The 26,461-nt window shown below is 35.3% G+C and overlaps 1 protein-coding gene across 1 annotated transcript in view; it reads left to right on the top strand.

Moving 5' to 3' along the window:
* The window catches only part of LOC143245812 (adenylate cyclase type 3-like), a 131,119-nt gene that overhangs the window by 3,017 nt on the left and 101,641 nt on the right, over positions 1-26,461 (top strand). The window contains exons 2-5 of the mRNA XM_076492065.1: positions 5,646-5,795; positions 7,804-7,922; positions 10,410-10,521; positions 13,072-13,199. Coding sequence (XP_076348180.1) covers positions 5,646-5,795; positions 7,804-7,922; positions 10,410-10,521; positions 13,072-13,199 — 509 coding nt within the window. The remainder of the gene's footprint in view (positions 1-5,645; positions 5,796-7,803; positions 7,923-10,409; positions 10,522-13,071; positions 13,200-26,461) is intronic.

Here is a 26,461-nt window from a genome sequence, read left to right as displayed (position 1 = left end):
GTTAACTATCTATACTTTTGTACTTTAGTTATTTCTGTTACAAAGTGTAATTCTGTCGTAGTTAAATATCTATACTTTTGTACTTTCTTTATTTCTGTTACAAAGTGTAATTCTGTCGTAGTTAACTATCTATACTTTTGTACTTTCGTTATTTCTGTTACAAAGTGTAATTCTGTCGTAGTTAACTATCTATACTCTTGTACTTTCGTTATTTCTGTTACAAAGTGTAATTCTGTCGTAGTTAACTATCTATACTCTTGTACTTTCGTTATTTCTGTTACAAAGTGTAATTCTGTCGTAGTTAACTATCTATACTCTTGTACTTTCGTTATTTCTGTTACAAAGTGTAATTCTGTCGTAGTTAACTATCTATACTCTTGTACTTTCGTTATTTCTGTTACAAAGTGTAATTCTGTCGTAGTTAACTATCTATACTTTTGTACTTTCGTTATTTCTGTTACAAAGTGGAATTCTGTCGTAGTTAACTATCTATACTTTTGTACTTTCGTTATTTCTGTTACAAAGTGTAATTCTGTAGTAGTTAACTATCTATACTCTTGTACTTTCGTTATTTCTGTTACAAAGTAGAATTCTGTCGTAGTTAACTATCTATACTCTTGTACTTTCGTTATTTCTGTTACAAAGTGGAATTCTGTCGTAGTTAACTATCTATACTCTTGTACTTTCGTTATTTCTGTTACAAAGTGGAATGTCGTAATTCTGTCGTAGTTAACTATCTATACTTTTGTACTTTCGTTATTTCTGTTACAAAGTGGAATTCTGTCGTAGTTAACTATCTATACTTTTGTACTTTCGTTATTTCTGTTACAAAGTGGAATTCTGTCGTAGTTAACTATCTATACTCTTGTACTTTCGTTATTTCTGTTACAAAGTGGAATTCTGTCGTAGTTAACTATCTATACTCTTGTACTTTCGTTATTTCTGTTACAAAGTGGAATTCTGTCGTAGTTAAATATCTATACTTTTGTACTTTCGTTTTCGTTATTTCTGTTACAAAATGGAATTCTGTCGTAGTTAACTATCTATACTCTTGTACTTTCGTTATTTCTGTTACAAAGTGGAATTCTGTCGTAGTTAACTATCTATACTCTTGTACTTTCGTTATTTCTGTTACAAAGTGGAATTCTGTCGTAGTTAACTATCTATACTCTTTTGTACTTTCGTTATTTCTGTTACAAAGTTAGAATTCTGTCGTAGTTAACTATCTATACTCTTGTACTTTCGTTATTTCTGTTACAAAGTGGAATTCTGTCGTAGTTAACTATCTATACTCTTGTACTTTCGTTATTTCTGTTACAAAGTGGAATTCTGTCGTAGTTAACTATCTATACTCTTGTACTTTCGTTATTTCTGTTACAAAGTGTAAATTCTGTCGTAGTTAACTATCTATACTCTTGTACTTTCGTTATTTCTGTTTTACAAAGTGGAATTCTGTCGTAGTTAACTATCTATACTCTTGTACTTTCGTTATTTCTGTTACAAAGTGTGAATTCTGTCGTAGTTAACTATCTATACTCTTGTACTTTCGTTATTTCTGTTACAAAGTTAATTCTGTCGTAGTTAACTATCTATACTTTGTACTTTTCGTTATTTCTGTGGAATTCTGTCGTAGTTAACTATCTATACTTTTGTACTTTCGTTATTTCAAAGTTACAAACTTTTGTAGAATTCTGTCGTAGTTAACTATCTATACTCTTGTACTTTCGTTATTTCTGTTACAAAGTGGAATTCTGTCGTAGTTAACTATCTATACTCTTGTACTTTCGTTATTTCTGTTACAAAGTGGAATTCTGTCGTAGTTAACTGTCTATACTCTTGTACTTTAATTATTTCTGTTACAAAGTGGAATTTTGTCGTAGTTAACTATCTATACTCTTGTACTTTCGTTATTTCTGTTACAAAGTGGAATTCTGTCGTAGTTAACTATCTATACTCTTGTACTTTCGTTATTTCTGTTACAAAGTAGAATTCTGTCGTAGTTAACTATCTATACTCTTGTACTTTCGTTATTTCTGTTACAAAGTGTAATTCTGTCGTAGTTAACTATCTATACTCTTGTACTTTCGTTATTTCTGTTACAAAGTAGAATTCTGTCGTAGTTAACTATCTATACTCTTGAACTTTCGTTATTTCTGTTACAAAGTGGAATTCTGTCGTAGTTAACTATCTATACTTTTGTACTTTCGTTATTTCTGTTACAAAGTAGAATTCTGTCGTAGTTAACTATCTATACTCTTGTACTTTCGTTATTTCTGTTACAAAGTGGAATTCTGTCGTAGTTAACTATCTATACTCTTGTACTTTCGTTATTTCTGTTACAAAGTGTAATTCTGTCGTAGTTAACTATCTATACTCTTGTACTTTCGTTATTTCTGTTACAAAATGTAATTCTGTCGTAGTTAACTATCTATACTTTTGTACTTTCGTTATTTCTGTTACAAAGTGTAATTCTGTCGTAGTTAACTATCTATACTTTTGTACTTTCGTTATTTCTGTTACAAAGTGGAATTCTGTCGTAGTTAACTATCTATACTTTTGTACTTTCGTTATTTCTGTTACAAAGTGGAATTCTGTAGTAGTTAACTATCTATACTCTTGTACTTTCGTTATTTCTGTTACAAAGTGTAATTCTGTCGTAGTTAACTATCTATACTCTTGTACTTTCGTTATTTCTGTTACAAAGTGGAATTCTGTCGTAGTTAACTATCTATACTTTTGTACTTTAATTATTTCTGTTACAAAGTGGAATTCTGTCGTAGTTAAATATCTATACTTTTGCACTTTCGTTATTTCTGTTACAAAATGGAATTCTGTCGTAGTTAACTGTCTATACTTTTGTACTTTAATTATTTCTGTTACAAAGTGGAATTCTGTCGTAGTTAACTATCTATACTCTTGTACTTTCGTTATTTCTGTTACAAAGTGGAATTCTGTCGTAGTTAACTATCTATACTCTTGTACTTTCGTTATTTCTGTTACAAAGTGGAATTCTGTCGTAGTTAACTATCTATACTTTTGTACTTTCGTTATTTTTGTTACAAAGTGTAATTCTGTCGTAGTTAACTATCTATACTTTTGTACTTTCTTTATTTCTGTTACAAAGTGTAATTCTGTCGTAGTTAACTATCTATTCTCTTGTACTTTCGTTATTTCTGTTACAAAGTAGAATTCTGTCGTAGTTAACTATCTATACTCTTGTACTTTCGTTATTTCTGTTACAAAGTGGAATTCTGTCGTAGTTAACTATCTATACTTTTGTACTTTCGTTATTTCTGTTACAAAGTGGAATTCTGTCGTAGTTAACTATCTATACTTTTGTACTTTCGTTATTTCTGTTACAAAGTGGAATTCTGTAGTAGTTAACTATCTATACTCTTGTACTTTCGTTATTTCTGTTACAAAGTGGAATTCTGTCGTAGTTAACTATCTATACTTTTTGTACTTTAATTATTTCTGTTACAAAGTGGAATTCTGTCGTAGTTAACTATCTATACTCTTGTACTTTCGTTATTTCTGTTACAAAGTGGAATTCTGTCGTAGTTAACTATCTATACTTTTGTACTTTCGTTATTTCTGTTACAAAGTAGAATTCTGTCGTAGTTAACTATCTATATTCTTGTACTTTCGTTATTTCTGTTACAAAGTGGAATTCTGTCGTAGTTAAATATCTATACTTTTGTACTTTCTTTATTTCTGTTACAAAGTGTAATTCTGTCGTAGTTAACTATCTATACTTTTGTACTTTAGTTATTTCTGTTACAAAGTGTAATTCTGTCGTAGTTAACTATCTATACTTTTGTACTTTCTTTATTTCTGTTACAAAGTGTAATTCTGTCGTAGTTAACTATCTATACTTTTGTACTTTAGTTATTTCTGTTACAAAGTGTAATTCTGTCGTAGTTAACTATCTATATTCTTGTACTTTCGTTATTTCTGTTACAAAGTGTAATTCTGTCGTAGTTAACTATCTATACTCTTGTACTTTCGTTATTTCTGTTACAAAGTGTAATTCTGTAGTAGTTAACTATCTATACTCTTTTACTTTCGTTATTTCTGTTACAAAGTAGAATTCTGTCGTAGTTAACTATCTATACTCTTGTACTTTCGTTATTTCTGTTACAAAGTGGAATTCTGTCGTAGTTAACTATCTATACTTTTGTACTTTCGTTATTTCTGTTACAAAGTGGAATTCTGTCATAGTTAACTATCTATACTTTTGTACTTTCGTTATTTCTGTTACAAAGTGGAATTCTGTAGTAGTTAACTATCTATACTCTTGTACTTTCGTTATTTCTGTTACAAAGTAGAATTCTGTCGTAGTTAACTATCTATACTCTTGTACTTTCGTTATTTCTGTTACAAAGTGGAATTCTGTCGTAGTTAACTATCTATACTTTTGTACTTTCGTTATTTCTGTTACAAAGTGGAATTCTGTCGTAGTTAACTATCTATACTCTTGTACTTTCGTTATTTCTGTTACAAAGTGGAATTCTGTCGTAGTTAAATATCTATACTTTTGTACTTTCGTTATTTCTGTTACAAAGTGGAATTCTGTCGTAGTTAACTATCTATACTCTTGTACTTTCGTTATTTCTGTTACAAAGTGGAATTCTGTCGTAGTTAACTATCTATACTTTTGTACTTTCGTTATTTCTGTTACAAAGTGGCATTCTGTCGTAGTTAACTGTCTATACTCTTGTACTTTAATTATTTCTGTTACAAAGTGGAATTCTGTCGTAGTTAACTATCTATACTCTTGTACTTTCGTTATTTCTGTTACAAAGTGGAATTCTGTCGTAGTTAACTATCTATACTCTTGTACTTTAATTATTTCTGTTACAAAGTGGAATTCTGTCGTAGTTAACTATCTATACTCTTGTACTTTCGTTATTTCTGTTACAAAGTGGAATTCTGTCGTAGTTAACTATCTATACTCTTGTACTTTCGTTATTTCTGTTACAAAGTAGAATTCTGTCGTAGTTAACTATCTATACTCTTGTACTTTCGTTATTTCTGTTACAAAATGGAATTCTGTCGTAGTTAACTATCTATACTTTTGTACTTTCTTTATTTCTGTTACAAAGTAGAATTCTGTCGTAGTTAACTATCTATACTCTTGTACTTTCGTTATTTCTGTTACAAAGTGTAATTCTGTCGTAGTTAACTATCTATACTCTTGTACTTTCGTTATTTCTGTTACAAAGTGTACTTCTGTAGTAGTTAACTATCTATACTCTTGTACTTTCGTTATTTCTGTTACAAAGTGGAATTCTGTAGTAGTTAACTATCTATACTCTTGTACTGTCGTTATTTCTGTCACAAAGTGGAATTTTATCGTAGTTAACTATCTATACTTTTGTACTTTCGTTATTTCTGTTTCATTCCAGCTTTTAAAATCATTAACATATTTTAAAGAACTTCAAACAAAGTAATACAAGTGATTCCCATTGTTAAAGAGTCTTTTCAGGTAATGTTACCTTTAGTTTCATATATTTAATTTTGTTACTCACATTTAGTCCTGCATTTGTATTGGAAATGCATTCTATCGAATCGCAGTGATCGTTAAAGTTTATATACGTAACTGAGTATTTTTTTATGCTAACATTTTGAACGCTTTATTTTAGATAGGTGCCAATATTCTCCTGTTCTTCTGTGTTAATATTCTTGGTGTCATATCTTTCTACTACGCTGAAAGACAACTAAGACAGGCCTTTTTAGAAACTCGCCAAAGTCTGGAGGCGAAACTAATCTTAGAGGAAGAATCACAGGAACAAGTATGTTAATTATTATGTTGTGAGAAAAGAAAACATGTTTCTGATTAACATTTATGTTCTTCAAGGTATGCGGGTGTGCTACTTAATATATGTGGCATACTAAAACAATAGCCCGGCATGGCCAGGTGGGTTAAGGTGCGCGACTCGTAATTTGAGTGTCGCGGGTTTGAATCCACTTAGCACCAAACATGTTCGCCCTTTCAGTCGTGGGAGCGTTATAATGTTTCGGTCAATCCCACTATTCGTTGGTAAAAGCGTAGCCCAAGAGTTGGCGGTGGGTGGTGATGACTAGCAGCCCTCCCTCTAGTCTTACACTGCAAAATTAGGGACAGCTAGTTGCAGATGACGCTCGTGTAGCTTTAGGCAGCAAAATTAAAAAAACACAAACAAATAACTCTCAAATATTGTTGTTGTTTCCTTATACAATATACTATTATGTTTACATTGTTAGAACTGTTTGTGTTTATCTGGTGTAACTTTTAAAAACAAGATTTTTTTTCTCTTTCTCACTAGATATATTTGTTGAAACACTGACTGTAACAGAAACTGTTCTTTCTCACCAGCTGTACTTGTTGAAATACTCACTGTAACAGAGATTGTTCTTTCTCACTAGATATACTTGTTGAAAAACTGACTGTAACAGAAACTGTTCTTTCTCACCAGCTGTACTTGTTGAAACACTGACTGTAACAGAAACTGTTCTTTCTTACCAGCTGTACTTGTTGAAACACTGACTGTAACAGAAACTGTTCTTTCTCACCAGCTGTACTTGTTGAAATACTGACTGTAACAGAGATTGTTCTTTCTTACCAGCTGTACTTGTTGAAACCTCACTCTAACAGAGCTGTTCTTTCTCACCACCTGTACTTGTTGAGAATACTGACTGTAACAGAGCTGTTCTTTCTCCCAGCTGTGCTTGTTGAATACTGACTGTAACAGAGCTGTTCTTTCTCTCACCAGCTGTTGCTTGTTGAAATACTGACTGTAACAGGGTTGTTCTTTCTCACCAGCTGTTGCTTGTTGAGTACTGACTGTAACAGAACTGTTCTTTCTTACCAGCTGTACTTGTTGAAACACTGACTGTAACAGAAACTGTTCTTTCTCACCAGCTGTACTTGTTGAAATACTGACTGTAACAGAGATTGTTCTTTCTTACCAGCTGTACTTGTTGAAACACTCACTCTAACAGAAGCTGTTCTTTCTCTCTTGCTGCTGCCCGTTGAAATGCTGACTGTAACAGAGCTGTTCTTTCTCACCAGCTGTACTTGTTGAAATACTGACTGTAACAGAAACTGTTCTTTCTCACCAGCTGTACTTGTTGAAACACTGACTGTAACAGAAACTGTTCTTTCTTACCAGCTGTACTTGTTGAAACACTAACTGTAACAGAAACTGTTCTTTCTCACCAGCTGTACTTGTTGAAATACTGACTATAACAGAGATTGTTCTTTCTTACCAACTGTACTTGTTGAGAACACTGACTGTAACAGAAACTGTTCTTTCTCACCAGCTGTGCTTGTTGAGCACTCAACTAGCAGGAGTTGTTCTTTCTCACTGGATATTCTTGTTGGAAACCTTACTGTAACAGAGCTGTTCTTTCTCACCAGCTGTACTTGTTGAAACACTGACTGTAACAGAGCTGTTCTTTCTCATCAGCTGTGCTTGTTGAAACACTGACTGTAACAGAAACTGTTCTTTCTCACCAGCTGTACTTGTTGAAACACTGACTGTAACAGAGATTGTACTTTCTCACCAGCTGTATTTGTTGAAACACTGACTGTAACAGAAACTGTTCTTTCTCACCAGCTGTACTTGTTGAAATACTGACTGTAACAGAAACTGTTCTTTCTCACCAGCTGTACTTGTTGAAACACTGACTGTAACAGAAACTGTTCTTTCTCACCAGCTGTACTTGTTGAAACACTGACTGTAACAGAGGTTGTGTTTTCTCACCAGCTGTACTTGTTAACATGTTTTAATTTCAAGAAGTGTGTTTTATCCTTCACAGGAAAGACTACTACTGTCCGTTCTGCCTCAACACCTGGCAGCTGAGATTCGACAGGACCTGGGGGCAGTCGTCACTGGCCAGTTTAAGAAGATTTATATGAGCCGACATGAGAACGTTAGGTAAGTAATGTCTTGTGTATTGCAGGTGAGTAATGTACCGTGTATTATTAACTACACGTCAGAATTTGTGTTGCTTATCCTGTCGTGTCATTTGAATTTCAAGATGTTTTGCTGCCAATGCCAACCTGTCTGGAAGCAACTCTAAGAAAAACGAATTGATATGGTATTAAAGCCTATTCTACGCTAGCGAAGCATGATTGTAATTAATTATGATAGTGACAAGTTATTTGTAAAACGGTGAATACACATTACATTTGAGCTTCTTTTCAGTCAGAGATTCTGCTCGATTACACCCTGTAACACAAATTTTGTTCCTGGATAGCATGTGTTATTTCTTAATTGCTAATGTGAAAGTACAGAAAATGGCCATTATTCCCTTCAAACTTTGCTTTAGTGACCTGGATAATGAAATATACAAATTAACCTATTTTTCATGTAAAAACGGGCAAATTTGCACATTTTCATTTACATAAGGTCTGAATAAAACAATATATGAATCAAGATTTACGTGTATTTATACTAAAGTTATACAAAAATGTTTAGAAGTGAGTAGGTTTTGAGATTTGCGACTTTAATGTAAATCAATTTCACTTATCAAGCCCTAAATATAGTTTTCAATAGTTTTCCCATCATGTTTTCGTTATACGCTCCCAGGTCACAAAAGCAAAGTTTGAAGAGCAAAATAGGTATTTTCCATTTACTTTAGGCATAATCAATTGTGAAATAACACTTTCTGACTACGAACAAGAAAAAGTAAACATTTTGTTACATGGTGTTATTTAAGTAAAAATACGACAGTCTTTAGTAGGTAGAATTAATTCTATGTACAAGAATACTTACAACGTTTCGGTAGTACGTGCGATCTTTATCGGATACAAGGTTACACGTTTATATTTTTCTAAAGCTATCACCGTATTTTTCAGCGTACTTTAAAGGCTATCTTCAGGAAAAAAAATATTTTTTACAGTTATCATTTATTTATTTGTTCAAAATCACCATAATCTTTTTATAATTCTTTAGAATACTTCAAAAATAGTAGACGCATAAATTTTTTACCTTCATCGTATAGGACGCAAGGAGATTTTAGAGACGCATTTTCTTGTAAGAGAAGTGCGTCTTATACATCGAAAAATACGATACTTCACCTTCTTGATTGTATTATATACTGTCGCCTTTGGCATGTTGACGGCCTTTGCCACCGACTTTTCCTTTCGTGGATTCTCACTTGTTGTAACATGGCGCATTTTTCTCATCACGACTGAAGTATCGACTTTTTTGTAGGTGCCTTTCTGGATGGTTCTAGTGTCCCAAACTGATTCATATTCTTTTGATTACTCATTTTCAGTGGCATTACGTTACCTACAAAACGCAAAACAATAGCGAAAGGTACTTCTGCTACATTATGTTCCATCATAATTTTGAATCGGCTGTGGTCGTCTCGTGATTTGTTTATTTGAATATTCGAGTGTATAATTTTAATATAGCTTATTCAACAGTCTGTAACTTATATTTGCATTAAAGTCCCAAAATATTTTTGGTTATGTTTAATCAATATTGGAGGTTAATACGTCAAGCTATTTCTTAAAACACGATTTCTGTGACGAACTGATGATGCGTTTATAAATGTTGTTGAATTATAATCCTCATGATGAGGAAAGAGGACACCTAAACTTTTAATTACTATGTCTTGAATCATGAAGATCCGCGCCTATTTAAAGAAAAAAGAAATGAAACTAGAAACCTTACGTTTTCCTAACACCCATCACAAATAATAAAGCACGTAATCTTACAGCGACAAAAACTAGTTCTCAAATTTTGTAATCCTTGTTTTTCAGAAAATAAATCAGCTGAACTTTCAGCCTTCGAATCTATTCTTGCAAGTCAGAACACAATTCCCGCTCGTTGACAGAGTATATTGAAATAAAGGTGTGTTTTTTTTTGAAAATCTGTCATCTGTAATGACAAAATATTTAGCGTGATATCCTGTCTTCAAATAATCTTTAATTACTTCTGATAATCCGTGACAAACATGATTAACTTCCAATGACTTACATGGCACCAAAGGAGCTTAACATGGCAGCAAAGGAGCTTAAGAGACTCCATAACGATTAGGAGTAAAAGCGAAAACTACCATATTTGGCAAGTCTTGTTTTATATAGCAACACTGTCTTTAATTTAAGACTACGTTGTTTTCGTAGAAATGATGAAATTAAACAGAGGGCTGTAATTACGAGGCAAATGAGATCCATTTATAGATTCCGCTGCTTGGCAGCAGACGATGGATGAGCAAAGCTCAACGTTTAGTGTGCTAATAAACAAGTCCTTTTGTCCAGTAAATCTTCTACACACGTGCAACGTTTTGTTTTTTTTTTCTTTAGCTTTACATGTACTTATACTGACGTGTTTACTATTTAAAATGTCAAATATTCTAAACGAAAATGATCATTAAATGACATCTGATTAATGTTTCTTTTTTTTCCTGTGTAGTATCTTATTTGCTGACATTGTTGGCTTCACTGCTATATCATCTACATGTCCGGCTGCGGAACTCGTGAGGACTCTGAACGAGTTGTTTGCACGATTTGACAAACTAGCGGAGGTGAGATTACACCAATCGCTTTTAGAAGGTTGGATGAAGTCAGTTGGAAAACACGGCTTTGATTCACTTAGAAATAGAGTCGGATGAGCTTTAATATGGAATATGCTGTTTATCCACTAACAAGAAACTTTAGAGTGACATACGTTGATAATCCACAAATAACAAAACTTAAAGTGACATAACTTAAAGTGTTATTTCGCTAATAACAAGCTTTAGAGTGACATACGTTATTAATCTACTAACAACAAACTTTAGAGTGACATTAGAGCCCTTGAGGTGTTTATATGTTTAAAAAGAGTGTTCATATGTCATTTGGTTTAGGATAATTATTTCGGTTTTGTTTACGAAATTTCTCACAAAGCCACTCAATAGCTATCCATGCTAGCTGTTTCCCGAGTTCACGTGATAGACGAGAGAGACGTGACTACTCAATACCCTACTCCACCCGCCAAGCATGTTTGGTAACGTTCGTAACGTTATGAGTCTTAACTATGAAATCGTGATATACCTGTTTTGTGTGTCTTTTAGGAAAAAGCTGCATAATAGATTATTTGCACTGTGTGGTTACGCAGATCGAGCCCGAAATTCTAGCCTATTTGGGGTATTTTCATATTATCAAAATACTGTTTATCTTTATACAGATTAATAAATAGTAAAACTACATACATGTATCTGCAAAGATACCTGAATTACTAAGAAATATCCGGTAAGAAAATTTTCTTCCATATGTAAATTAACGACAATCGACTCTTTATAAATTCTCACTAACTGAACTGAATTTTAGAACCAAGTGGCGAAATTTCAAGAAGTCTGAAACACAAACTTGGAAGTGTTCTTGTATAGAAAACTGGGACACAAAGTAGAATAAATACTCAAAAGAGCAGCATATCTCTACTTACATGAATGTCTCTGAAAGCAGTTGTCGGTATTTGCCATCGTTTTTGTATTACAACGTCTTTAAACAGTTTTTAAAATATTTATTTTATCCTATTAATAAATTCATTTCTCTTACTTCTTAGTACATTGAAACACTGTAATAAATGAAGGAAACGTTTCTGTGTTTATAACTGTTTCTTTCCCTTCGTATATTTCGATTACAAATAACAGTTTGAAGTGCAAGATAAAACATTTAATACCTTATATTAAGTCCCCTTATTGTTATAACATAAGTTAATTGGATTCTATATGGATGACCAGTTATTTAGTTGACTTGTATAAGCTATGATAATAGGCGACTTTTACAAACAACAAAACGATTGTTTTCAGTGTTAATAATCCTTGCAACGACTGTAATTTCGTCACGACTGGATATGCAACTCAGATAAACCTAACAGTAGATAGTCATTTCAAATAATATCATACACATAGGAGTTTCGATCTATGGCACGCTCCTCATAAAGTTAATGTGCATCAACTTTACAGTTCAAACGACGGAACGTATTAGATAGTAGCACTTAATTTATTCGTGTGTACTTGGTGTCTGGTGCACTCGTAAATGGATTGTAGATGTAAGAACATTGAATAACGTAATTAAAATTGTGAATGAAATTCTGAACATCTGTGCGGTGTATACAGTCTAATTAGTCATAGATTAATGAAAAACACACGCACTCAACATCTCTATGGCGTATAATTATATAGATAATATAAAAAACTTACTGAACACATAACGTAAAACATGTATAATCATAGCATAATACTGACAATTTATTTAAAGAGATACTGACAGGTTCCCATAGCGTTTACCGACATTGTTCAGTTAGTATTACATATCACACCTCAAATACAAAATACTATATTATATTTAAAATTAAAATGAGCGACATTTCTACGTATTACTCTACAGATATTACATTTGTTGTTTATGAAACCAGGATTTTTGGTACATGTCTTAACTTCGAAAGCCCGACATGGCCAGGTGGAAGGTTAAGGCACTTTACTCATAATCCAAAGGTCGCGGATTCGAACCCTCTTCACACCAAACATGCTCGCCCTTTCAGCCGTGGAGGTGTTATAATGTGACGGTCAATTCCACTATTCGTTGGTGAAAGGGTAGCCCAAGAGTTGGCGGTCGGTGGTGGTGACTAGCTGCCTTCCCTCTAGTCTTACACTGCTAAATTAGGGACAGTTAGCGCAAATAGCCATCGAGTAGCTTTGCGCGAAACTCAAACCAAACCAAACCGTAGTTTCATCAAAGGAAGCTCGTATATTTGTATATTCAGTGTAAATTACGTATAAAATAATCACATAAATTATAACCTTCGTGTTATAATCATATTCGTAAGTTTTATGTTGTCATTTTCACCCTGGCATGCATTGACAAGATAAATTAATTTAAAAAAAACGTATGCTTGAGCGTCGTTAAACGAATCGTAAATCTTAGGTCTAGTGTGTTTTTATCTCTTCTAATATATCTCGTGAAGAATTAATTATACATTTGTTTTGATTTTCCAGAAGTTTCTGTGACCTGTTTGAATAAGTACATTTAATATTCGTCCGAAGCGTGTGTTTTCTCACGTTTTTTTTCGTTGTGTTTTTGTTCTTGCACAGAAATACCACCAGCTTCGAATAAAGATCTTGGGAGATTGTTACTATTGCATTAGTGGAGCCCCCGAAGAAAGGCCTGACCACGCAGTTCTCTGTGTTCACATGGGTCTAAGTATGGTGGAAGCTATCAAGTACGTTACCTTAAACGAGAATTCATTTTTAAGCACGTGATATCTACCACAATATTTAAAATACGTTTAAAAATGAAATATATGTAAAAAAATGCAAATGTTAAAGAATACGCCATTTTCGTCAACATTTAAAACAAAATCGAAGTAACGTCGTCGTGAGAAATGGCTCATTGAAAGGTAAAATTTGAGACGTTGAACTCATTTAGACTCTTGTCTATATAATGTAACTGTTTTGGAGTTTACTAGTTTAACAAAAAGTCTGGTGTTTTTTGTTTTTTTTCAGTGTTTCACAAGATACTGCAAATTGACTCATTGGTCTTTGTTGCCAGGAGACCAAGTTGACTTTACTATATTAATTGACATTGAGGAGACTAATTTAGTATTTAGAGGGCGCTGCGAACACGGAAGTTGGACACATTCTCAGCTTAGATGTCCTCAGCTGTTCACATCAGAAGTAGCCAATCTTTCTTGTCCCAAAAAAACTTATAACCCGAATGATCTAGCTTTAAATTTGAGACATCGTGAATTTTTATTAAAGAATTGAACAGATTCAAAACGCAGTGTTATAAATATAATTAATTATTCCAATATTTCACTATGACTCCCCAAGTATGGGGAGTAAGTTAGCAAAATATGTTCTGCTTTGATACAAAGCAACTAATTAAAATATTTTTTTATTATTTCCCAGAAGGTCAATACCGCGTGCCAAAGTAGCGTTTCATTCTATCCATTACTATTAAAAAACTGCTTACAATTTTTCATGTGGTTAACAATCGAGACAAAAACAGATATATAAATACTTTAATTTTTGTAGCTGTTTTTATAATATCATAATAAAATAGACACAGAAAGTTGACGTGTAATAATCAACTCATTTTATCTGTTTAACATTCAATCACAATTGAAAATATGTAAATATTGTATCTAAATAAAGAATTAATATGTATTATACCTCATATCATTTTAATTAGTTAGAAATAACGTAACTTAAGAACAAAGCTAGAGATGTAGAGAATCATGCTAATTATGGCTAATAGTATTTCACGACACGGACAACGTTTGTTCGTGTAAAAAGGAAATTAGATAAGTTTGTTTTTGAATTTCGCGCAAAGCTACACGAGGGCTATCTGCGTTAGCCGTTCCTAATTTAGAAGTGTAAGGCAAGAGAGAAGGCAGCTAGTCATCACCACCCACAGCGCGGGCCAGCATGGCCAGGTGGTTAAGGCATTCGACTCGTAATCCGAAGGTCGCGAGTTCAAATCCCCTTCGTACCAAGCATGCTCGCCCTTTCAGCCGTGGAGGCGTTATAAAGTGACGGTCAATCCCACTATTCGTTGGTAAAAGAGTAGCCCAAGAATTGGCGATGGGCGGTGATGACTAGCTGCCTTGGCTTTAGTCTCAAAGGATTGCTTTGTTCTCGAAAATTCGGCATGGCTAATAATAAGTCTATCAGTACATAGCCAACTCTAATGCTGACTGATAGCCTATAAAGAAGGCAGATAGTTAACAACTGCATATAAGGAGAGTTGTGCATAGTTAACCCTAATATGGATTGATAGCCTAGAGAGAAGGCAGCCACTTATCAACCCACCGTTAACCACTCTTAAGCTAACCTTATCTGAAAGAATAATGGAATTTGACTCCTATTGTTACGTTTCATCTAAAGTGCCGAATAAGTTTTATGTGGCAATGGGACGCGAACCATGAATGACCGGATTCACATATCGTCATAAGTCAAATTCAATTTACAACGAAGTTTGATACGTAGAGAATTAGCAATAGAACTTAAATATACATTTGTTGAAGTCAACTACGCGTCTCCCCAACTTAACTAAGTGCACCGTAGTAAGAAAAACACTGGGTCGTACAATTCAGCTGCAACTGAAGATCTGTATCTCTATGTTAAAAACACGCCCACTTAAGCACAATGGCTAAAGATCAAAAATGAAGAAACCTTTGAGTATTTGCTCACTTTTCTAATACCCATGACATCGTGCACGACATTTCAAACCAATATCTTTGGAAAACGAAAAGGAGCTAAAACTATTTAATGAGCAACATATGCACTAAAGAGACTTTCTGTATCTCAACAAAAAATTATCTCTGAGCAGAGGTTGCGCAGGCGAAATTTTCTAAACAAGGACCTCTCTAGTCTAATAACATCCTGAAAAGTTGGTGTTTTGTTTTTGAATTTCGATCACAGCTACACGACCCTAATTTAGCAGTGTAAGACTAGCGGGAAGGCAGCTAGCAATCACCATCCACCGCCAACTATTGCGCTACTCTTTTACTAACGAATAATGGGATTGATCGTCACATATAACGCCCCCACGGGTAAAAGGGCAAGCATGTTTGGTGCGATGCAGGCTGAGAAGTTAATCCTAAACATATAATAAGGTAATTGGAACTAAACGTTGTTTTGTGTATTTAAACCTAAAACTACACAATGGGCGATCTGTGCTGTGCCAACCACCGGTATCAACACCTAGTGGTTAACGTTTTAAACTTTCACATTTACCACTAGGGTTAGGGCTAACTAAATGATGTCGTCATATTCGTCAAGACATATAAAAGTATGTGCATTATTTATTTAGTTGTTTTTTTATATGATCTGTGCAGTCGGTTTTTAATTATGTCTTCTCTGCTTGTCGTACTAAAATGATAAAGATCGAGTACTTCAGTCTTCGATTGCACCGCCTCATGAGACAAGCTGACTCTTATTTTAACTTAAAAGTATAGATTTATTTGTGTTTTGGTTACCAGTTTCGAAAACATTTATTCGGATCTAATTATGAAGTTATATATACTTCAAGCTGTAGCTCAAGTGGCGTGTTGTAATTTGATTTCAACTTTATTTAACTAGCGTCACTTCAACTAAGGATGTTGGTTCTCAAAACGTGTTTAGTTTTCTTTCCATAAGAAACAACGACAAGCCAACCGTGCTTGTTCATCGTAATGCAAAAACGAGTATTAATACGGGTAATCATCGACAGAGGGCATCGTTCGAGAATCCTTTAGGGAAGCTGTGCACCAGAATCGATTATAATCCGTACGATGTTCGGGTGTTCTTTCTTTAGTGAACACTTAATCACCGATATTAAAACACGTCGGTGAATTTCTTATTTTGCGTACCAACATTATTTTTGGTTTTTAATTGATAATTACCAATTTTTTAGTATTTTAATTATGCGCGTGCTGAACAAAACTGCTTATATTTGTTTATTGCCTTGCTACGACCTCTGCCTACGCTGTGTCCACATCGTTATAAGCACTCAACCTTACCAAGTGAGAATTGAACGTGATTGTATAGAAATATTTCTTTGTGTTACGGAAACTATCCGCCAGAGGACCAACCGCCGGGAAAGTTTACAGACCTACAACGAAAAAACAACCGTGGGTTCGATCATCCGACGTGGACAGAGCGCAAATAGTCCACTGTGTACGGTCCAGCATGGCCAGGTGGTTAGGGCACTTAACTTGTAATCCGAGGGTTGCGGGTTCGAATCTCCCTCACATGCTCGCACTTTCAACCTTGGGGGCGTTATAATGTGACGGCAATCCCAATGAATAGTTAGCGGTTAGTGACGATGACTAGCTGCCTTCCATCAAGCCTTACACTGTTAAATTAGGGTCGGCTAGCGCAGATAGCCCTTGTGTAGCTTTACACGAAATTAGAAAACGACACAAGAAACAAAACAAGTGAATGTGAACCTGTCGTAGACTTCGAACATTTGTCATCGAAACAGGAAAGTTATAATTGTCTGTTGTCATTGTTTTTAATTTTTTTTAGTACATAGAAACAAAATTATCGCTACTTATTTTGCCTCAGTAGATAGCACGATGTGGCTTTGCTATAAGAAAACACCACAAACACACACACGTCCTATTTTATTACTTTCTGAAAAACAAACAAACAAACAGTTTATTCTCGTGAACGATACCGTATTTACGAGCAATGGGATAAAAAAGACACGTCTGAGCATCCCGTGATTCAAACATAGCCATTCAAGTGATCTGAGAACATGAGGGGAGACCGTAACCACCGTCTGAGGGAGCTACTCTTAAGAATATTAGTACTAACTATTTATTACACCTAGAACACAACTACAGCTGAAAGTCAGAAGAACGCTTGATTGCACCACGTTTAGAACCAATTTTCTCGGTTCCACATTCCAATATACAAACCACTACAGTACACTTAAGCCCTCTAGAAAAATAATGAACTTAAAAATAAAGTTGTGCTGTTTATATACTAAAAACCAAAAAAAAAGCATGCTCTTGTGTAACTTCGGTCGTTTCTATTAAATATCGAACAATGGATTGAAAAAACAAACATTTTCATTAACCGCTTCCAAATAACGTTTGAGACAACAACTTCCATATCATCTTAAGTGACCATTTTGTGACGTTGTTTGTGATCCCAGATTGTAAAAACAAAATGTCGGAAATGATCAACGTATTTTGATCATTTGATCCCCCATCTTGTCTTGTCCAATGTTTACAAGTCGCCACTGACCACATTACTTACTCGTCCGGGCTTTATTACTGGTTTTGTATAAATGTCTTTTCTAAATTTCGAACTCTGCAATGAATCATTCTTGTAAGACTCCCATAAACTTGAGTGCATTTGTTTCAGAGAAATGATTGTGATACCACTGGCAGTGAATGGACAGTTAGCATTATAGAAATATCCGTTCGATATATATGTCAACACTACATCATTTGTTTCATAAGATCGCTTAACAATCTTATTTATCAAACGGTCGTACTCGTTATCCGAGGGTCGCGGGTTCGAATCCCCGTCACACCAAACATGCTCGCCCTTTCAGCTGTGAGGGCGTTGTAAAGTGAAGATCAATCCCAATATTCGTTGGTAAAAAGAGTTGGCGGTGGGTGGTGGTGAGTAGCTTCCTTCCCTCTAGTCTTACACTGCTAAATTAGGGACGGCTAGCGCAGATAGCTCTCGTGCAGCGAAATTCATTAACAAACAAACAGTCGTATTAGTTTAAAATATATCCAACGATAGGACCACTCGCAATACGCTTTGAGTACATTATTGATACATAAAATATCAAACACTAATACGTATTAGAACACTCCGTAATTTCATTAAAGCTCTTCAGTGGCATAACGATATGTCTGCGGACTTATAACGTTTGAAACCAAGTTTCGATCCGCGTAGTGGACAGAACAAATATAAATCCATTGTGTAGCTTCGTATTTAAATTCAAACAAGCATCATTACATTGTAATAGAAACTACCTATTTTTTATTACGTATAAATCACACCAAACATGCTTAGCCCTTTCAGCCGTGGGGGCGATATAAGGTGACAGCCAATCTTATTATTTATTGGTAAAGGAGTAGCCCAAGAATTGGCGATGGGTGGCGATGACTTACTCTAGTCTTACACTACTAAATTAGGGCGGCTAGCACAGATAGCCTTCGTGTAGCTTTGCGCGAAATTCAAAAAGAAACAAACAAAAACAATTGCGTATAAATAGTTAAAAAAACAATTACTTATTACATCGATAGCAATGTGGCTAGATATAGGTATCGAGTTTTTATTATGCGGCCTCACAGGTAGTGCGTTGAGACTGTAAACCCGAGGATACATGGTTCGCTGTCCATTACTTTAAAATCGTGGTCTGTTATTTTGGGTGGGAGTCTACAGTATGAGTGACAGTCATAAACAATAGTCAAAGAGCTGGCTGTGGGTTGTGTTAGCTATTTACCTTTCGTCTTCTCTATCAGGTTAAAATTAGGGACTGCTATTCGCAAGCAGTATTTTCTGATAGCTTTGCGAGCAGATTCTGAAACGAACAATTAGCTCTGATTCCTTGGACATCATCTGACATCATATAGAATTTGCTAGTATAAAACTTAGATTCAAATTTCACACATATATGTGTAATTTCTGTACGGTGTCAAACGATTTTTCTAACTTTGTTTTTCATATTTTATATCTCGTGTCTTCATTTTTTTATCCATATCAGTCACCCGGTGGAACAGCGGTAAGTCTGTGGACTTATAACACTAAAATTCTGGGTTCGATTCCTTGCGGTAGATACAGCAGATAATCCAAAGTGACTTTGCTGTAAAATAAATATCGTTATTAACTTTCAGTGGAAGAAATGCACGTTCAGACTATACCCTTTCATCTTGATCATTATAACTTTAAATAATGGTCAATTGATGAGGGCGCTTGACTTGTAACCTGCGGGTCAAGGATTAGAGTCCCCCGTCCTACCAGACTTGCTCGTTCTTTCAGCCGTGGAAACGTTATAATGTACGATCAATCCATCCCAATATCCGTTTGTAAAAGAGTAATGGAAGAGTTAACTAAATTAGGGACACATCGAGCTATCTGCTGAGTCCACCGAGGGGAATCGAACTCCTAACTTTAATCTTTGAACAAGCCGTTAATTAAAACTCTTGAAGTAGCCGCGGATTTATTATCTTTTCGACGTATTGAAAACGTTCTCGATTTGTTCTGTTTTGTTTTCTTATCGTATTGGCCCGGTATGGCCAAGCGTGTTAAGGCATGCGACTCGTAATCTGAGGGTCGCAATTTCGCATCCCGGTCGCACCAAACATGCTCGCCCTTTCAGGCGTTGGGGCGTTATAATGTGACGGTCAACCCCCACTATTCGTTGGTAAAAGAGTAGCTCAAGAGTTGGTGGTGGGTGGTGATGACTAGCTGCCTTCCCTTTAGTCTTACACTGCTAAATTAGGAACGGCTAGCGCAGATAGCCCTCGAGTAGCTTTGTGCGAAATTCAAAAAACAAACTTACCGTATTATTAACCCCTGCATCATTTTTTTCTCTAACATTTTACATGAAAATTCAAAAATATCGAAGATATTTATTTCAGTGTAGCCAACTCTTAATTTTTACGTCAAACGCACGGAATCGGAAACATTTTGTGAAACGTATGAAAGCAAAAATTGTGAATAAAAAGGATAAAAGAAACCAAAGCTACTGAGCGTGAAGAGCTGAAATAAGAAAACAAACTGCGCTCATGGAGTTCGAGGATGAAGTGTATCTCTCGGTCAACACTTAACAACAAAATGTACCATTCCAAACTAGTCTACTCGGCCAACACTTAACAACAAAATGTACCATTCCAAACTAGTCTACTCGGCCAATACTTAACAACAAAATGTACCATTCCAAACTAGTCTACTCGGCCAACACCTAACAACAAAATATACCATTCCAAACTAGTCTACCCGGCCAATACTAAAAAACAAGATGTACCATTCCAAACTAGTCTACTCGGCCAACACTTAACAACAAAATATACCATTCCAAACTAGTCTACTCGGCCAATACTTAACAACAAAATGTACCATTCCAAACTAGTCTACTCGGCCAACACTTAACAACAAAATGTACCATTCCAAACTAGTCTACTCGGCCAATACTTAACAACAAAATGTACCATTCCAAACTAGTCTACCCGGCCAATACTAAAAAACAAAATGTACCATTCCAAACTAGTCTACTCGGCCAACACCTAACAACAAAATATACCATTCCAAACTAGTCTACTCGGCCAATACTTAACAACAAAATGTACCATTCCAAACTAGTCTACTCGGCCAACACTTAACAACAAAATGTACCATTTCAAACTAGTCTACTCGGCCATTACTTAACAACAAAATGTACCATTCCAAACTAGTCTACCCGGCCAATACTAAAACAAAATGTACCATTCCAAACTAGTCTACTCGGCCAACACTTAACAACAAAATATACCATTCCAAACTAGTCTACTCGGCCAACACCTAACAACAAAATATACCATTCCAAACTAGTCTACTCGGCCAACACCTAACAACAAAATATACCATTCCAAACTAGTCTACCCGGCCAATACTAAAAAACAAAATGTACCATTCCAAACTAGTCTACTCGGCCAACACTTAACAACAAAATATGCCATTCCAAACTGGTCTACTCGCTAACACTTAACAACAAAATGTACCATTCCAAACTAGTCTACTCGGCCAATACTTAACAACAAAATGTACCATTCCAAACTAGTCTGCCCGGCCAATACTAAAACAAAATGTACCATTCCAAACTAGTCTGCTCGGCCAATACTTAACAACAAAGATGTGCCATTCCAAACTAGTCTACCCGGCCAATACTAAAAACAAAATGTGCCATTCCAAACTAGTCTACTCGGCCAACGCTTAACAACAAAATATACCATTCCAAACTAGTCTACTCGGCCAACACCTAACAACAAAATATACCATTCCAAACTAGTCTACTCGGCCAACACCTAACAACAAAATATACCATTCCAAACTAGTCTACCCGGCCAATACTAAAAAACAAAATGTACCATTCCAAACTAGTCTACTCGGCCAACACCTAACAACAAAATATACCATTCCAAACTAGTCTACCCGGCCAATACTAAAAAACAAAATGTGCCATTCCAAACTAGTCTACTCGGCCAACACTTAACAACAAAATATACCATTCCAAACTAGTCTACTCGGCCAACACTTAACAACAAAATGTACCATTCCAAACTAGTCTACCCGGCCAATACTTAACAACAAAATATACCATTCCAAACTAGTCTACCCGGCCAATACTAAAAAACAAAATGTACCATTCCAAACTAGTCTACTCGGCCAACACCTAACAACAAAATATACCATTCCAAACTAGTCTACCCGGCCAATACTAAAAAACAAAATGTACCATTCCAAACTAGTCTACTCGGCCAACACTTAACAACAAAATATACCATTCCAAACTAGTCTACTCGGCCAACACTTAACAACAAAATGTACCATTCCAAACTAGTCTACTCGGCCAATACTTAACAACAAAATGTACCATTCCAAAGTAGTCTACTCGGCCAATACTTAACAACAAAGATGTGCCATTCCAAACTAGTCTACTCGGCCAACACTTAACAACAAAATATATGCCATTCCAAACTAGTCTACTCGGCTAACACTTAACAACAAAATGTACCATTCCAAACTAGTCTGCCCGGCCAATACTTAACAACAAAATGTGCCATTCCAAACTAGTCTACTCGGCCAATACTTAACAACAAAATGTGCCATTCCAAACTAGTCTGCCCGGCCAATACTAAAAAAAACAAAGATGTGCCATTCCAAACTAGTCTACTCGGCCAATACTTAACAACAAAGTGTACCATTCCAAACTAGTCTACCCGGCCAATACTAAAAAACAAAATGTACCATTCCAAACTAGTCTACTCGGCCAACACTTAACAACAAAATATACCATTCCAAACTAGTCTACTCGGCCAACACCTAACAACAAAATATACCATTCCAAACTAGTCTACTCGGCCAACACCTAACAACAAAATATACCATTCCAAACTAGTCTACCCGGCCAATACTAAAACAAAATGTACCATTCCAAACTAGTCTGCTCGGCCAACACCTAACAACAAAATATACCATTCCAAACTAGTCTACCCGGCTAATACTAAAAAAAAAATGTACCATTCCAAACTAGTCTACTCGGCCAACACTTAACAACAAAATATACCATTCCAAACTAGTCTACTCGGCCAACACTTAACAACAAAATGTACCATTCCAAACTAGTCTACCCGGCCAATACTTAACAACAAAATGTACCATTCCAAACTAGTCTACTCGGCCAACACTTAACAACAAAATATACCATTCCAAACTAGTCTACTCGGCCAACACTTAACAACAAAATGTACCATTCCAAACTAGTCTACTCGGCCAATACTTAACAACAAAATATACCATTCCAAACTAGTCTACTCGGCCAACACTTAACAACAAAATGTACCATTCCAAACTAGTCTACTCGGCCAATACTTAACAACAAAATGTACCATTCCAAACTAGTCTACCCGGCCAATACTAAAAAACAAAATGTACCATTCCAAACTAGTCTACTCGGCCAATACTTAACAACAAAATGTACCATTTCAAACTAGTCTACCCGGCCAATACTAAAAACAAAATGTACCATTCCAAACTAGTCTACTCGGCCAACACCTAACAACAAAATATACCATTCCAAACTAGTCTACCCGGCCAATACTAAAAAACAAAATGTACCATTCCAAACTAGTCTACTCGGCCAACACCTAACAACAAAATATACCATTCCAAACTAGTCTACCCGGCCAATACTAAAAAACAAAATGTACCATTCCAAACTAGTCTACTCGGCCAACACTTAACAACAAAATATACCATTCCAAACTAGTCTACTCGGCCAACACTTAACAACAAAATGTACCATTCCAAACTAGTCTACCCGGCCAATACTTAACAACAAAATGTACCATTCCAAACTAGTCTACTCGGCCAATACTTAACAACAAAATGTACCATTCCAAACTGGTCTACTCGGCCAACACTTAACAACAAAATGTACCATTCCAAACTAGTCTACATATATATATATATATTTATTTTTTTGACTCAACCAAGTATGCTGGTTTTATCTCCTGGACACGTCAAAAACACAACAAAGAAAATACGTGACATAAAAAAAAACCAGAGTAGAAATTACTTATGCGTAATACGTAAATTTCTTAAGTTTGGAGTCGACAATTTTCTTTTCGTTGTTTTTTGTTCAAAACAATTTTAACTCTTATATCTTTCTCACAAAACAAATTGTCTCTAATTTCGTACATTTGACTTAAAATTCGAGAAACTGACATTCAAATTCATCTCTCTTGGATTTTGAAAAGAAACTAAAAGAAGGAAGAGGACATTTGGAGTTCCCTGCAGTAGAATAAGATAGAAACAAAAAACACGAAAAATGTTCAGTTAGATAACGAAGCTACAGTTCTTCAAGTTCTTTCACTAACGAACTATTTAAATACAGCTCGTGCTAGACACATTCGATGGAAGGGTATAATTTGATTGAAGGTTGCTTGTCGTGAAATTTGATAGAATATAATGTTAAGACATGACCGTAAAACAAGGAAGTCAAAATAGTAAATATCTAAACGCCACGCAGAACTTTTATGTGCAAGTGAAATACGAAAAGTGAGGTAACTTGCCTAATACGTTTATTGCTAACAAATGCGGTGGATTTGTAATTTAAAATAAAAAGAAAGAAATATTATACAAGTTCTGAACAGTTGTATGTTTTAAAGCTTTTTGTAGGAAGCTTCACAAAGGGCAGCCTGCGCATAACTGTTTCTAATTTTTAACTGCAGCAGAGAGTCCCATATCGTGCTCACAGCCCCTCTGTGGCGGAGGCCATTTTAGTGGTAACTAAGTGTAACGAATCATGGACCTTCTGATTTTTAGTTAAAGCATGCTGACGACTAGATCAAGCCCAACTCTCTGATTAAACTAACGAAATCTCTGTTCTGTTACTCACTGTTTATTGAATGTTGCGCTGAACTACACGAAGGCTATCTGTGCTTGCCATCTCTAATTTTGAGGCTATAGAATAGGTGAAAGGCAGTTAGTCAACACCATCCACCGCCAACTGTTGGACTATTCTCTATCAACACAGAGTGAGATTGACCGCACATTATAAAGCTTCCACAGCCAAAAAACGAAAATATACTCGCTGATGGGATTTGAACCCCTGATCCGCCTATTTCGGATTGAACGTTTTAACAACTGGGCCATGGTTACTCGTTAAAGTATTTTGTTAGACTGGAGTTGCATTAATTCACTTGTCATAGTTTAAATCCATAAAATTTCACTTTATTTGTATCCGATTAGGTAAGTTAGCTATCTTCGCACGTTACGTGTGTACGATATATTTACGTGTTAATACACCTTTACAAAATAATGTTTTATTTGTTATTATTTCTCGTCTATTCGTACATTTCATTTTCAGTACCTGGATTCACTAAACTAACGTATTCGTAATTGTCGTCTTTACTTTGTACACCAGGTACCCTATTCTCAGATGTAAACAGTTGTAAAGATATTTTCAAACAACATCTGCTACGCTGATAGAGAAGTCGACAAGCTAACACGACCTGATGTTATAAAGTTTGACTCGCATCATTTAGTTGAATATGCTTGCCCTTTCTGTCATGGAGGCGTTGTTATGTGAGAGACGATTCCACTTTTTTCGTAAACATAAGAGTAGTCCAAGAATTAAGGACCAATGACCAATGAGAAATATCCACAAAGAAACACGTGATGTTAGTCATATGTCTGTTTGAATGATACTGAAGCCTGATTTACAAGAAATATCCAAAACCAGTGTTATGATGTAACGGTCAATCCCACTATTATTCATTAGTAGAAAGAGTAGCCCAAGAATCGGTAAGGATTGGTGATGACAATCTGCTGCCCTCTAGTCTTTCGCTGCTAATTTAGAGGTGGCTAGCTTTGAAAAAATTTCGGAACAAACCAAAATTAGTAGTGGCTATGTACACATAAACCTTCTATTGTTCTGTGCCAGAGTTTTTAAACTAAAGTAACTGAATATGTTAAAGCTATTTAAATGTAATTGAGTTCTACATCAGAGTGTATTACTACATTGACAAAATTAATCAAAATCAGCCCCTGGAAACTAGAAACGCTTCTAATTCAGTCTTTTTGTGTACAGTGTCAATTCGATTTTTTTTTAAATTTGATATTCTAGAATACACACAATAGAACATGGAAATTTGCCAGTTTATAGTTTTGAAAGAAATCCGCTCAAAACAAAATAAACTGCTGGTGCGGACATAAAATGCTTGGCCCGTGACGACCCGCTGATATGTGAGAAACATTTCTAAAACAGTTTTTGTTTTTAATTTCGCGCAAAGCTACACGAGGGCTATCCGCGCTAGCTGTCCCTAATTTAGCAGTTTAAGACTAAAGGGAAGGCAACTAGTCATCACCACCCAACGCCAACTCTTGGGCTACTCTTTTATCAACGAATAGTGGGATTGACCGTCACATTATAACGCTCTCACGGCTGAAATGGCGAGCATATTTGGTGCGACGGAGATTCGAACCTCAAACCATCAGATGACGAGTCGAAAGCCTTAACCCACCTGGACATGCCGGGCAGTATTTCTAAAACAACTCTTGTAGTCTGTATTGTGTAGTTATTTTATCGACATCACAGGATTATATTTTCAATGTTTATATCATATTATTCGTCGTATTTGAACATCATTTTTGTAAACAGCTTAGTTTATGCATTCTTTGATTACAAGTTCTTTCAAACTTTTTAATCACACTCGCTTCGTGTGTATCAAATGTGGCGAGAGACATTCATTTTCGTTTTCGTTTCCTC

This window comes from Tachypleus tridentatus, chromosome 3 (assembly GCF_004210375.1).
Source record: "Tachypleus tridentatus isolate NWPU-2018 chromosome 3, ASM421037v1, whole genome shotgun sequence".
NCBI lineage: Eukaryota > Metazoa > Arthropoda > Merostomata > Xiphosura > Limulidae > Tachypleus > Tachypleus tridentatus.
The sequence above is the reverse complement of the archived record's forward strand: the minus strand, read 5'-3'. Positions and strand labels throughout refer to the sequence as shown.